At 36.7% G+C, this 16,048-nt stretch overlaps 1 protein-coding gene across 4 annotated transcripts; it reads right to left on the bottom strand.

The window, feature by feature from the left end:
* Nucleotides 1-976: 976 nt before the first annotated feature.
* Nucleotides 977-16,047, bottom strand: LOC110384233 (OTU domain-containing protein 7B). Of its 4 annotated transcripts, none has more exons than XM_021345429.3 (9): nt 15,835-16,047; nt 8,901-8,958; nt 5,965-6,099; nt 5,546-5,696; nt 4,401-4,651; nt 3,843-4,084; nt 3,319-3,524; nt 2,563-3,009; nt 977-2,286 (listed from the first exon to the last, which is right to left on the bottom strand). In XM_021345429.3, exons 2-9 carry the CDS (start codon nt 8,941-8,943, stop codon nt 1,986-1,988), a joined length of 1,776 nt encoding a protein of 591 aa, XP_021201104.3. In that variant the 5' UTR covers nt 8,944-8,958; nt 15,835-16,047; the 3' UTR covers nt 977-1,985. The 4 variants fall into 4 exon arrangements, with proteins under 4 accessions (XP_021201104.3, XP_049702247.2, XP_049702246.2 ...); XM_049846290.2 differs by having other exon boundaries at nt 8,901-8,953; XM_049846289.2 differs by lacking the exon at nt 15,835-16,047 and adding an exon at nt 9,065-9,150.
* Between the last annotated feature and the right edge of the window lies 1 nt (nt 16,048).

Here is a 16,048-nt window from a genome sequence, read left to right as displayed (position 1 = left end):
ATGAAAAAACTATATTTGTCATGATTCTTCACAATCTTGTTACAACTTCACAGATCTATTAAGCTATACAAATGTATAGGTTTACACTTATTTATTAAACAACAGGCATTAGTAGGGTAGAAGTTTGAAAATTAACAATTAGAGTGAAAACAAACAACATGATCACACTATGCAACTGATTTATAATTTATTTTTATAACATCACTGCACTTATAACTATCACATTAACAACTAAGTATTCTATCATACGGGACTAGAAGATCATTTTTTAATAATAAAAGCTTGGTTTCACTGCTGCCTAAACTCGCATTGATGATAAATTTACAAAATGTTAGTTTATAATCCACTTTGATATTGGTGAAACCAAACTTAAATATTGTTTTTTTTTTCTTAAATCAGCAAATTAAGGACGGAGAGAATCTCCAAGCTCGATACTTTTATTTTATATTGGATTGGATACAATAACTATCTTAGGAATTTTAGTGCATCGAAATTTTACCCTGAGTCCAAACTAGGTTTACCAGGCAATTATGATTGATTGAGATACTAAAAGTGGTACATGTTACATATATTATCTTCAGTTGAAATTCCATTCAGAGAAATAGTATTAAAAGTTGGGTAAAGAAAATAAGTTTTTTTTAATCTCCTTTAAATTGTAGGTATGTAATAAAAAATATTTCATCATTGGAAGCACTCCTTTCCACAAAAATATTTCAATCAGTCATAGGCTTTACTTTTAACACTAAGTTGCTGCATCAATGAGGTAGTCGGATGATTAAAATGAAAAAATATACATCTGTTTGTCTCTATTTGTACATAACCTCTAAATCACAATTCCACAAGGCTATGGTCATAATTTAAGCTGCAACAGTTCCCACTTACAGTAGGTATAATATCTTTTATATGATAATAATCATTCATAATGGTACATCCTATGTATGATAAATATTTTCCATAGTATCTTTTAAGTATCATAATTTTATCATCCTCTCTATGTTTTATATAAGTCTGATAGTTTAGCCGCCAATACATTTGAAAATTTATTACAATTACACTCTAAATATAATTTTCAATTTAAAATATAATAAAAATACTCATGGTACATTTTTCAATGCGAGAAGACACGATTATAAAGGCAACATAATTTAAAGGTATACACGTCAGTGTCTAAACAGATCTGACCCTGTTTTACACTTGCCATATTATTAAATACTATATTTATTCAAATAAATGTATGGATCGCGTTAAAGTCGCCGTATTGTCCAAAATTTACTTCCCGTTTCAACCTGGCACTGAATTTTGAACACAATTTGTTACTTAAACATTCATAGACATTTACATCCTCCAAATACTTTTGTAAAATACGTTTAGAAGCCACTTTTTGGCACTTGATAATATAACAGTCGCAAAGATCATTCAGACCACAGGCGTATTCCATGTTAAGGGAGTGAATATTTAAGTTTATATCGTTGTTATTGTAGGGAAGAACTCTAGGACAGTTTAATGGTTGTCCTCGCCAGATATTACTAAGTTGATTTTTAAGTATTACAGTTATGAACCTTAATACGCCTATGGTTGGTTTTTATGATAATGACAGTAACATGATATAATTAATAAATCACAGATATTATCTGTGCTCACTTACTTATTATGCATTATTAATAATGGTGGGGCAAACACAAAGGTGACTTACTAAATCTAAGTAACAATAAAAAAATATCACCCACGCAAACGATATTATTACTTTTTAATTAATAATTAAAGTAATATAAGCCTAATTCGAAAGTTAACGCTAAACTTAACGTAACCTAACTTCATGTTAGTATGAGAGACAATGGGCATCAAAAAATATCGTTTGAATAAAAAAATAAAATTAGAATTGCTATAATTTCAAATTTTAAATTCGGAACCCCGTTCGATATTTAAAGAAATAAAAATAGCTTCACTTTACTTACGTCACGTAAAGTTTATATCACTTTTGGTGGTCACTGTAGTCGTGAGCATCGGGAGCAGTAGTCGCCATTGGCGGCACTGCCGTAGTACATGCAGAGGGGGGCTCGGCAGGGCTTGGGGGAGGGGGGACGGTCGTCGTAGAAGGTCGAGCGGCTGAGGTACAATGTTCTGTCAGCCGGGGCTCGGGCGCTCTTATGTGACGTGCTGGTGGCCGCGCGGGCAGCGTCGTGTGCCGGCCGTTCGGCTTCGGCATAGAACTGTGACCGGCCGGTGCCGTAGCGGGGCTGGCTTGGCCCTACTGGTTGTTCTTTGCGGTTCTTTTCGGCGGTGTACCTGAAATTTTTAGATGTTGAATTACGATGCATTTCTTTGTTAGCGTCTTCACCTACACATATAGTATTTCTCTTGAGTTTTTATATTTTTCCGATCTGTAAGTAGATTAGAAAGCTGCGTGGAATGTAAGAACAATCATAATATTTATGTTGTTTACTGTTTAGAAATATAAAATATGTAGTTGTCATTATTCTAGAATATTCTCATAGCTGAGTATAATTAATTCCAAGCAAATTCCGCGAAAGAAATCAATATAAAATAAGTAATGGAAATTACCCAATCCAAGCCTCATTGAGATAATTTTTGACCATCTCCTCTTGCACGGGCGCTCTGGCTGCCAACACCCGGCAGCACAAAACTTCACAAGTAGACTGCGTCCTCATCAAACTCTCCTCAGGATTGCTATGACTCCCACTACTTTTGCCGGTCAACTTTGCCATCGAGCCGAAATTCTTCTTCAACTTACTGCTCATAGACCGACCAATACTTCCGAACTGTTTGGCTACAGAGTTCATTTGTTTGGAACTTTTGGTCGAAAGTGCGTCCAAGGATCTTCGGAGTTCCTCAGGCGGTTGGTTCAGGGAGATACACTCGATTCGCTCGAGGTCTAAGTACGCGGCTAGCATGGAAGAGCGTTGGTATTCGTCTGGTAGAATATTGTTGATCGTCTTCTGATCGGGTTCTACGTCCCATCTGAAGTCTTCGCCGGGGTCTACGTTGAATCTGGAAGTGGAATAAGCATAAGTTTAATGTTATCACCAAAAGGGAGACAAGTTATAACATTAAACTATGTTCTCTACCGTTTGTGTGTTCGCGTTAAACTTGAAAGATTTTTCAATTGTGAAAACAGTAATGGGGCTTTCACCATTAGATAGTGTGATTCTTGCGGAAGGTTTAAGGTGCAAACTCAAGGCGGATAACTAGTGCTATATTTTTAAAATATTTTGACATTAGTAATATACACTTAATACATTACAAATTTTATAAAACTTGTTATTTGTTCGACTAAAAAAAATATATTTACAAACTGACCTAATAGGCATAGGGTTTCCAGCGCTATCTTCTAAGGGCACTCTCGCGCCATCAGTGGGCAGAGGTTCGCAGGGCACCAAGGCGGAGAAGTGGCCTGCATCATACGCTAGGAGTATGGGCGTCTTGCTGCAGGCGTCCGGGGATAACTCTAGAGGTAAGTACACGCCGCCGAATGGGATCGGTGCTATTGGGTCGCCGCGGAAATCCTGCAATTGAGAATGTATGATTAAGCATATTGATACATCTGAAGTCAATAGGGGTACAGCTACAGAAAATCTAGCTTCGTTAATCATAAACACAGCTTTCTAATTTAAATTCCGGTTATCGTCAAAGCCTTTTGTTTGTAAAGCAGACACTGAATTCATCCATATACAAGAAAAAGTTATATCACACCTCCATATTATACGCTCTTTAGATTATTGCAATCTTACCTAGCAAGTTCCAGGCCTTTCGACAACCTACTGAAACTCCCTTCTCAGCTAACAATCTTCAAGTACCAGATCCAAAAAGTATAAATGACTTACCCTCAAAGCGACATCAGCAAACACAATAACAGGTCTTCTCATAACATGTGCCAAAGCGAACACATGCAAATGTTCTAAAGCTGCGTAATGTGGCGCCGCGGCCGGCGTGGCTCGCGCGGGCTCCGGCGACGCGGCCGTCACGCACTGCGCCCATTCGTGTTCCCACTCCGCTTCCGAGGGAGTTAGCCCGGCTGAACGGAGGGATATGCTTTCTGACCAGCGCCAGCGGCGTTTTATTGCGTCTGGAAGAGAACATTTCCTTATTTGGTTTGATAAGATCTAAATACATAAATGTAGCTTAAGATCTGTAGGCAACTGCTGTCTTTGCCTTCCTAGAGACCCTAGGTACCAACTTCAAAGACACTTTTTAGACTCATACCAAACCAGGAAATAATTAGTGATAGGGTTAAGTAGAAATCCAAATGGAGGGCCCCATGATAACAGTTTCCAATGGATAAGAGTGCCCTGATTAAACAGAGCACTAAAGATCGGTTCTGCGCTGTCCATACAAGATTAAGATTACATCTTACCAAATAAAAAAATAATAGCAACACTCACTTGTAAGTACTTCACCACCTTCCCCAGATAACAAAGCCTGGACTTTAGTCCTCAAAGCCAGCAGTCTGTCATGGAAGCCATACGCCGCGAGCGAAGCTGCGTGCGGCAAACAATTGCCATCGCCTGAGGTCGCTAGAGGCAGTAGCCGGGGAGCCCCGGGGACTCGGCCGTGGCGCCACCAGTTCAGTATGTTAGCTGACTCTAGGGTCACTAGAGTAGCTGTTTCTAGAAGGTCCTTTTCTAGGAACGTTCTGGAAAGGGACAAGGTCACGTCAGCTACAGAAGGCATCCTTTTAAGTACCTAAATTTTCCATGTGGGGTGAGTATGTTAACAATGTTTCAGGATTATGGTCAAATGCTTAGGTATTTACTTTATCATAGCAAACAATACATTGTAACATACATGTTCTTGAACTAATATTTTCCTATTCTACTTGACTGATGCTTATCGGCACGTGCCGCGCATTCAATATGTTTTTCCTCAAGCAACCATGAGAAACCAGGTATTCAATTTCACATATTGCCTCCATTCCCCTACGCTAAAATCAATGTGGCCAATGTCGAATTCATGTCTCCGAAACACGAAAAGGTTAAAGAACGGTAAACAATAACAGAAAGTTCAACGGCAGTCGCAAACTGATGGTTGCGTGTGCAACGCTCGTCAACATTGGCTAGCTGCCGATCGAGAGTACGCACCACGAACGTACATACAAGTATACGGGCTAACACCTATATTTGTCATTCGTGACTAATTTAAAGGGCATCAATCCAAAAATGCTAAATGTCAAGAGCGATGGCGTGCTTAGGGCAAACGCTTGTCTTTTTTTTCCAGTCTCGCCAGTCATGTTAATATTTCAAAGCTAAAATTCGGCAAATGGTTGTTCATACGATTTATAGAAACAACCCCGTCGAAGCGATTAATCAAACCGAACATTGGTTTGCGGAAATCCATTTGGTTTAATCAAAACAATGGCATGCGGAGTGGTCCTAATTTAGGGCGCGAATGATGGGCTGTCATGTCATGTTTTTATTGAACATTCCTCTTCGGCCTTGCGTTAAAAATAACATAAAGGCAATCTACATTTAGTACACGAGTAAATGGAAGAGTCCTGAGTCTTTGCAAGTAATAATGCATTCATGCTTACCGAAAATCAGGTGGGTAGACAGATATATCTGGGAGCAAGAGTATGTGATCTGAATTGATCGTGTTAGGTTCAGGCTCTGTGTTGTTGCGTAATGCCCACACGAGACCCTCGTTGTCTGTCGCGCGGGAGATTCCACGGGAAAGCTTTCGACCTGGTAGAAAAACGAAAATGTCATTATTTAGTTCCATGTGAAGGTTTGAGCTTCTGTGGGTGGATATTAGAAATACATATAAAAGCTTCTTCAACTGTCATAATCCCTTTATATTGGAAACCTTATTTGCCAATTAACTCAGCTGCTTATGCTAGTTATTGCATATTGGCATCTTCCCTAGAGGATATATCTCCCACAAAGGGATCATCAACGTTCGTTTTAGTTGAAATATCCTTTCAATGAACCGATAGATCTATCAACAACTTACATTCGGGTGCAGGTGTGAGCACCAGGTTCGAAGGTGCCGTGAACGACATGTTGAGGTCGAGGGTTCCAACAGAGCGCTCGGGAGTTATGACGTCACCACCCGCCCGCGCTTTCAGCGCTGCGCCGTGCACTCTCTCTGAAAAGACAAGTCGTGATAAAATAACGCATCACAGACTACTATTTATAACAGAAGTACTGATTCATAATCTAAATCTTGGTTTGTGCGTATATGATGAGTTTATTTTGAGAATGTCCGAGTTTCTATATGGCAAGTGTGGTCTGAATCCCGGCTTACTTATGCAATTGCAACTTAAGAATACATACTTGAGTCTTCACTCATTTTGTTTACGGTTCAGGGGTATACCAATAAGCTCTTTTTGGGTGAATACTCGGGTGAATTAGAAAAATACAAATGCTATGACTGCACTCCTGCACTGCTAATGACGTATTGAATTTTATCCTATAGGGACGGAAAATATATATCAATTCGTCTCATTGTAAACGAAAAACCCGCAATATTTTTGTGGCGCTATGATTAGTGCTTCGAGGATAATTTTATCGAAGCCTACCTGTGGAAAGTCACGTCGAATGTATCGTTACTAACTGGACTAATACGACATTACAAGCTTCAGCTTGACCTGTCATACGGTAACCATTGCGTTTTCAAAGACTATAAACTCATTTCCGAAATGATTACAACGAGCAATGGCTTTCATACAAATGTCAGATCGAGCCTGGCCTGCTTATTACGAGTCCATAGTATGCCTCTGTAGGGAAGTATGTCACGAACAATGGATAGGTTGGATAACAATTTAATACGCTTGATTGCGGTCAGTCCTTCAACTGGAGACACTATGGCCGTATTTGGGGACATTAATTTATGAATGGCTTGGGTTTTGACCTAAATGTTGTAAGAGTTTCCTGTTTTTGCCGCACCCGTCGAAATTGTTCTATATAATCGTTGCCACGTATCAATCAGAAATAATCGTATACCAATAAAGATTTATTCTAAAGACTTGTTTAATTTATTTCCAATGCAGAAAAGATAGATTAGATTCACAAGAGAGAAGAAGCAGCTTGAGATTCAAGCCACAGAGGATTCTGAACCACAGAGAAAAGGCCAAGGTTGAAAGACGACCTAGCTGAAGACTGATCGACCAAGGTTCACCGAGACGATCATTTGCAAAACATATCATCTTTGGAATTTCAGAAAGATTACTCCGAGAGCCTAAAATTGTTAAATCCCAATAAGGTAAAATATACACAATCCAAAAATATGCATTATTCACCAGAACCGAAATTAATTCGTCAGTGACGACACAGCGATGTTTCTGATTATATGCAAATAAAAGTTAAGCACAATGGAAGCGACGGAGCAGGACCGTACGACTCGATTGACAACATCAATGGCCAATCTGAATAATGCCAGCCATTCAAAGTCATCGGATAAAGTTACGCTACATTGAATCTTGGTAAATCGTTGTTTCAATTTACAATGCAATTCGCACATTTTCATTTTTGAGTATTTAAGGCTGCTCTGTGGATCCATCGAACATCACAAAATAACAGAATTCGTCAATTTCGTCACGAATATGACACGAAAGATTTGCTATCAGATAAAAGAGTTTCCCAGATCGCAGTGTCTACGTTAAAGAAAACACCATTTTCAATATGCATGGTGAATCATGTCATGAAGCTTGTTATTCACAATTGTTAGATAGTTGTCGAGATTGAACGCATTGTGTAGAAAATTCCTACTACAAACTTGCTAAATGTGATTGAAGATCAATATAATCATTGTAAGGGAATTCGTCAGTGTTCCAAATACTTCCAAAGCTATCCATCTAGCATTATCCGGCTTTACGAAGTTCGAGGAACTATTTTTAAGGCGCCAGCTAGGGCTACAAATCACGATTTAAAGATCAAAGCAACCATATGTCTGGCTGTACTGTGTCCAGATTTTGTTCCCGTTCCCGCAAATTGGGTGATCTGTGAATTATTCAGTTTACGGCCAGCAGGGTTTCCGGGACATTAAGTTTTATATCCGAATACGTATTCTTTCATTCGATGTGTTGGTTAGAAAAATAATTCCGCAAATTAACCTTCTCAGTAAAGACAAAGGTATAGAAAATAATAGTTGTGTTTCTGTGAAATCAGAAATAGATTTATTGACACATTCCACGCGCGAGAAAAATACTCTTATCAAGTTTCTATCTAATAATAAAACTAGGAACAACGCTAACGACAATCATATTGGAATTGATAAAATCGAATTGTTGTCTACAGCGGCGATATTGTATGACAATCTTCTATTGTTGTCATAAACATGTTCCATTTAGGCGACTATATCGTTGATCTGTCCATAACTTAAGCCAGACATTGAGATAAAACACAGACGTGCCCAGTATTTATAGCGAGGCATCAAGCAGACGAAATTTGGGCCAACGACTTGTGAACAAAAAGTAGAAAAAATTAGAACGATAGGCGTCAAGCGGGACGTGATACCCGTCTGACACATGTTATTACAATTAAATCCAGTATAAATATAGCAGAACATAACACGAGATAGTTTAATTAACGCAACACGATATTTAGCGCGCCACGGTCAACGACAATTGAACAAGGCTTAGATATGTTTCAAGATCTCCGTATAGCAGATCTAAAAGGAATGATTCTGTTTCAAATGCATATATCAAAAAAATCATGGAATCAACCACGTATTTACATATTTGTAGCAAAATTATGTAAATGAGAACATATAGCGAACTGAGTTCCACGAAGTCTAAATAGTTCTAGCGTTATTGCAGTAAGTGATCCATGAAATATTTTCTGAAAGTCATAAAGATCTCGGCGTCATTCAATTACAGACCTCAATTATGCATTCAGAAACTTTGAGAAGGAATTGAAAATTTATTAAGAAGATAGGGAGATATTTACCATCATTATGTTTGCCAGCTATAGGGTCGGCTTCCATCACCATCACGGCTTACCTACCCTGAAACAAAAGTAGTTCTTCAAATCCAAATCGTTAAAAAGGAAAACGGTGACAAAGTCACCAAAATATAAAGTCCTCGTAGGTTTTGAACGCAAATCGATAGTACCTCGCCTGCCAACAAGCCAACTGCGCAAACGATATGCACATTAAAGTACGAGTCAAATAATATTTAGTTATTTATTGGACAAAAAACAGTGTTTACAGCAAGACTTGCCAGCACCGAAAATGACGAATTGAGACCAGAAATATCGTCGTGAGCAATAATGAAACGTAGCACCACCTACACAAGGTTTTAAATAGATTTAAATTGCCAGTTCTGTTGGTCCAGTTAATTATGTATGTGTTCTTGGACATGCGACGTTTTAGAAGTCAATAAGACGAAGGTCTTTGTGATACGGCGTCTGTTGTTTATTTACATGTGACGGTATCGAACAACAAGCCTAATTAGAATAACTAATCGAGCAGGTAAATGCACGCTAACGTTCATTTATCGCATCTGTGATCAATCTCTACTGGAGTACTATTGTTTGTGAATTACGTTTCGTGACGTTTGTAGTGGAATTCATTTACATATTTCGTCAATATAATAATTTGCGACGCCATCATACCTACCTAGTCGTTCATTTTTGTTCAAAAACAGTAAATTGCTTTTAATTTGTCAGTCAAACAGAGGTCAGGTTAATTCTGAATGAAGATAAACATGTTAGTGATACTTATTATGTCCATACAATCATACATCCCACACTAAACGACACCTACATCAGTCTACACTGATTGGCCATAAAAGTAGATCCTGACTAAATCTTAGCGTAGGAATAAACGCTTTGTATTGTAGCTGATTTAGAACTAGGTAATGATCTTAATGACTAATAAGGAGATGTTAACAGGAATGGTAATTTAGAGAACATAAAAAATATGTTTTACATACAAGTGTACATACTGTCGTTCCATCAGTAACAAGCCAATTTTAGATTGACCTTTTGGCTTAATCCGCACGATTTAATCATAAGGCTTATCAATTAAAGTCTAATGACACAAATACCTAGCATACTGTAGATAAGAGAGCAAATGAAACAAACTGACAAGACCTAGCCGTGACTCATGTTTGTATTCGACTCAACGTATCAAAACATAAGGAAACGAAACAGCATCGACTTCCTTGAACGAAAAAAAAACAATAACAAAGCAATAAAAAAGGAAACACGGAGGTCAGTTTTACTAATTACAAACTGAAAGCGATATATTTCCCAAATTGAGCAATCTGGCAGTCCTCAGCGCTTTTGTTTACTTAATTAACACTGAAGCGCTAAGAATGTGGCTGTAGTGAAAATTAGCACATTTTACATAACTTATGTAAGTAAGTGGTTTGACGGGAAAACCTAGACAAACTTCACGTTATTCTGTTTTTCAAGATATTTCAATACTGTCTGGTTTCAAATTGCATATTCTGAATATCTTAAAAAAATGTTAGTAACAAACTAACAGGCTCGATTCTAGGTAGACAAGGTTAGATTTGTTTTGAATCCATTTTGAAACGAAGAAATCTGTAATTTTATGGCAGGATCGTTACATTATGACGTAGTAGGGACTTGCTCTCATACAATAGCCTGATGACGTGTTTATCTTGGGGTACGTCACAAGCAGATTCATAACCGTTCAACCCATTCATGACATTGAATCTTGTAGTTACAAAGGGAATATTACTGTTTATGGTGTTGCGGTTACTTGAATATTCATGCACTGCATATGATTGACGTCGAGCTTCAGTGACGCCACCCATCTTTGTGGGAATGGGAATTTTCCCTTCAGGACAACCGCACGTGGTTCAAGTTTGGGCTTATTTTTATCCTTCGGGATCGGTTGCGTGTCCACCGTGTAATGACTGCGATGTTTTTATTGTCTGCGTTTTAGTCCTCTATTTTTAGACCGGTCCGTGGTTCCATCCGAATAAATTTAGTTTCCGCTCTTGCGTGGGCTTTTAATCCCTATTTTGTGAATAATCTTAAAACAATTGTATTTTGAATAAACTCGTTGTGAAACAGAGAACAATGAACCTTTTGGCTAATTACCTCACGGCAATCTTTAATAAGCTTAGCAGTATGTATTGATTTTTAGTGTGCGTAAGCAAATTGCTTTACAAAAATTCAACCTTGCCAAAAGAATGTTTGAGGGTCGATGAATTCGCCGTGAATGTACAAAGAACGAAAAGAGAATCCTTCTAAAATGAAATGGGGTTACTACTATTAAAAAACTTTTATGGTGTCCATTACGAACCTCTAGAAATAAAATGCAATGTCCGATGTCCATAGATATACGTTAATTTCGTTTTAAATAAGAAGCTTAAAAGGAATGCTTGAGAAAACTCGGAGACCTCACTCAGTAATGACTGAATCACTTAGCTAGGAAGTACCTATGTATCTTTAAACCCTGGCGCTCTGCCAACATTCATCATATATTTTTTCATCAATACCCATCATGACTTTCAGATGTTCCGATGTCATCGAGGCATTCAATCGCACTTGTGTTTTATTGGATTCTTTATCGGTACCAACATTCAACACTTTCTCGATGTTTTTATGATATATTCACACGCATTAGGTACTCATATTCTCACAGTTCAATAATGGCATCATATTGGTAAAACGCATGCAATCTAGAACAATCTTAGGTATGGATAAGTTAGAGATATTCTTGGTACTTGAAGCTAGGGTTCTGGTCGATGGCGCGGAAGGAATCTTTGGCCTCATTATGCATGACTTATCACGGCTGAATGTCATTAGAGTCCTGCTTATCGAAGACTTGAGTGAGTCAAAGGTATATTGGATAAGTATTACACAATTATACAATTCGTTTTTTATTCTTCTTTTGCTAAAGATTGTTTAATCTCATACAGGTGCTGAATATTATTGCCAATACTGATCAATATTGTCATAGTTCATTGGCTGGCTTCGCAGACCGCAATCTGGTCATACAAACTGCAATGGTAAATGCAGTTCCACAATTTTGGAGCGACAGGTTTTAACACAGGTTGGCCATCACCTAAAGCAACATCAAATCAATACGAACAACTTTCGCAAAGAGTTTTTGTGAGCCCCCGATGGTTATTGCGAGCCCAATCGTATTTCTACACATGGCAATGCATGAGAGAAAGTGGTATTGTATTAGGTTCTGGTATGCGGCAGTTGTAACTGTATTAACTTCTAACAATACAAACACGTCAGTTAATAAGAAATTACTTATATTTCAATTTAAATACTCTACTTGTCCTCCTCGGGAAGTACACGGTTCAATTTTAGAAGTTAGGTCATCAACTCCCAAAAAAATACAATCACTCAATACCCATAGAAGAATTAATTGAATTTATCTTTTTTCGTGGATGACGGTCCAAGTTGATTGCTCTTAATGGAAAGACCTTGGAGCTACATGAGGACTTTCATTTCTTTAACGAACAAGTAAGAAGTACTCATTTGGTTTTAGATACATGTGCAATTATTTGTGCAGTGACGAAAGCAGCGTCATTTGTAGAATCTGGTATCTTTTATTTTGCGGACTTGGTTCATGGACTCTCTTTTTCGTGGTCTAAGATCTCAAAACTTCCTTTTCCAAAAGGAGCTTATTATTGTATGTACCTCTTGTAAGCAGAAAATCTTTAGAGCTACGCGCCCCAATTGAGGATCTAAGCAGGCCTCAAATGTCTGCAGTTAAGAAACTAACCCATTCATTTTTACTCATTCAACATTAATCAACATTTTTGATATCCTTATCAAGAATGTTAATGCGTTGGTTCCTATGACCTTATTTTAAGTTTCTGGTGGTTACTGAGTCATGAAGGAGTTTAGACTGGTGACGAAAAACGTGATAGATAAAGCCTATTATCAATTATTATGTATTATAAAATTATCTAATCATTCGATTAACAAGAGCTAATGCTTATCGTATCGCTTCGTTTATTTCCCGATTTCTAGCAATTAGCAACAACGTGAGGAAAATTCCAAGGAGCCCAAAAAAATTAAGTACATTAAGTAGATTTAAGCTATATCTTTGGAGCGTAGACATATTTTTTTGTTTCCTTTCTTCTGCATGTTTGCATCCATAACACATGTCATCTTTCAAGCGTGTTCTGTTAACAGCAAAAATGATAAAAATAAACATGACAAAATCGATGACAAAGAGTGTTCAAATATACTTAGTATTTGAAAAAATATCTTCTGACAAACTCAGAATATCGCCAGACGTCTTTATGACAAGATATTTTGACGTCAGACGTGTATGAAAGATTGTACGTAGGTAGGTACCTACATGAATTTAAAAACCGAGCTGCAAGTGGGTAGTTACACTAATCGGTCTTACTACAGATTTTCCTTTGTTTGAATTAATCTACTAATATTATACAGCTGAAGAGTTTATTTGCTTGCTTGAAGTTACTAATCTCAGAAATTACAGGGTATTTAAAAAAAAATCTGTGTAAGATAGACCATTTATCGAGGAAGGCTTGCTCGAAGACACTTGACTGGGCAAAGGGAATATCCTTCATTTTCCAAGTTTCAAGTTTACCTCAGGTTGAGCAGTTAGTAACTTGTCAGTCACTGGATTTCCCTTTGATTTTGTGAGGAGTCAAGCGCTGTGTCACTCATTAATAATTGGTAGTGTCAGCAGGAGGAAATTGGAATGATATAAACATTGATGAGAAGTACCTTAAAAGGTAAAGTAATATTATGTGATTAATGTTATACAGATGTCAAATTATATTAAGCGAATTTATTATAAAAAAAAAGAAGTTTTACATCATTTGTTTATTGTTATTCATTCACAAAAAGATAAAAGAATAAATAGAAATATGAATTTGTTGTTTTTATCTCCTTATTTAATGTTCTCTGAATCTGACGAATATAAATAAAGATGACTAACGCAGGTAGACATGTATCTTTTATTTGATATGGATATAAAAACATTGTATTTAAGTATGCTGCTGTTATGTTTGCTTACTCTAAAACATACCTACCAGTGTTTGTAATATAGATGTTTTTCTGATGTAAGCTTATCAAGGACTACCTTCAAAATACAGTACATCTTGGACTTCTATATTTACTTCTATACCAATATAATAAAGCTTAAACTTTTTTTTGGTTTGTTAGTACCCTAAAGGCTCTAACACTACTGAACAGATTTGAAAAATTATTTTATTGTTAGGTAGCTACACTATTCGCAAGTAATATGGGCTATATTTTATCTTGATATGTTTTATCCAGGATGCGTGTAAAACTGCCGGAAAACATCGGAAGTACTGTATAAAAAATAAACGGGCATCTCTAGAGAAACTTAGTGATCAGGGAAGCATTCTCTGAAAAGGATATTTATCTTTGTACAGTGTAATAAATTTTGAATAAAGAAATGTATACAAAATTAATATGTAACAGCCTTTGTAAAAAACCTGTAATCTATCAATGAACAATTACTCGAAATTGAAATACAAACTAAATGATACTGTTATTCATGTTTAGACAATCTTATCAATGGTATGTATTACTTTTTTTATTTGCAAAGCAGGTGAGTTATGCTATAGTATGACGCATTGAACCATTGGCTGATAACAGTTCTTATCACTCTACAACTGGCTGTTTACAGAACCTGTTAATATTTTTTTTGTTTGTAAGTAACTAGCTTCTGCCAGTGGTTTCACCCGCATCCCGTGGGAACTACTTCCCGTACCGGGATAAAAAGTAGCCTATAGCCTTCCTCGATAAATGGGCTATCTAACACTGAAAGAAATTTTCAAATCGGACCAGTAGTTCCTGAGATTAGCGCGTTCAAACAAACAAACAAACTCTTCAGCTTTATAATATTAGTATAGATGAGAAATGCCATCATATGTATTGAAAAATTCTAGAGTTATCAGAAAAGATTTCGGATTTCAAATGCTATTGTGAATTTTTAAAGGAGCCTAAATAAGTACAGACTGTATTTTCACAGAATAACGAAAGAGATACTGCAGAGTATCAATATAATGTATTAAGTTACTAGTCAGTGCAGAAACTAGATAGAATTTCTGCTATTCTGTAAAGGTATGATTAAATAGCAATAAATGCTATTGTTAATTTATTATTTACTTTCTCAGGCACTATAAGAATAGCTTTTAAGGATTACATATGTAATATTGAAATTGTGCAACTGCTATAATTAATTTCTCAATAATAATGAATGTTGAGTCTAAAAAACAGTTTCAAAACCATAACTACTTAGGTATTGTAATACTGAAAATTATGTAGAGGCTACAAGATGTTATATGAAACTTAATTAGTATAATTAAAGACTGAACTATAGATCAACAGAGAAAATCACCTAGCACTCTACTTAGTTCTACACTGATAAATTCAGCAAGGAGGTGAAATATAATGACACTCTACTTGTTTAAGAAGGTGTGAACTCTTGTTCGTGGTCTCACTAATGACAAGTATTCTACAGCAATAAAATCTTGATTTAATTAGCGATCAACTTACTAATTGAATATCAATAAGTATTTATTCAGTTCAATCATTCCAATTACAAACAAAAGGATGTTCTCACTACAAATGAAAACGTTTTGTAACACGTGAGCAGTGCGAATAGTCGTTTTCTCTATAAGTACATACCCGAAGTATTTACGTTGCCTTATAAATACTTGTAGGGCATAAGCATAAGGCCGAATTAGACGATGACACTCCACTTCGCTCACTCAAGGTTACACGAAACAGCGCAACTGGCCCACGTTCCAGACAAAACAGATTTGAACTTATTACGAAATTATAATGAAACTATTTTTAAACAATGAATTGCATTTGCATAGAAATTACGTACGCTACGACAGGTGTTTGATCATCGTTCGTAAAAATAACTCACCTTTGGAAACGCAAATCTTCTTTATAACGAGCTGTATTTCCATAAAACACTTTCACTTTCAATGTTATCACAAATCAGATGACAGAAACACCAAAAATATTTGTATTTACAATTTTACAATATTTACAAATAAACACCACTTTCTACTGCACGCAGCACTTGTAAAAACCAAAAACAAAACAGACTGATCGTTCTGTCTGACAGCTGGTCGACT

Source organism: Helicoverpa armigera, chromosome 17 (assembly GCF_030705265.1).
Source record: "Helicoverpa armigera isolate CAAS_96S chromosome 17, ASM3070526v1, whole genome shotgun sequence".
NCBI lineage: Eukaryota > Metazoa > Arthropoda > Insecta > Lepidoptera > Noctuidae > Helicoverpa > Helicoverpa armigera.
Note: the sequence above shows the minus strand (reverse complement) of the source record. Positions and strands in the feature narration are given on the sequence as shown.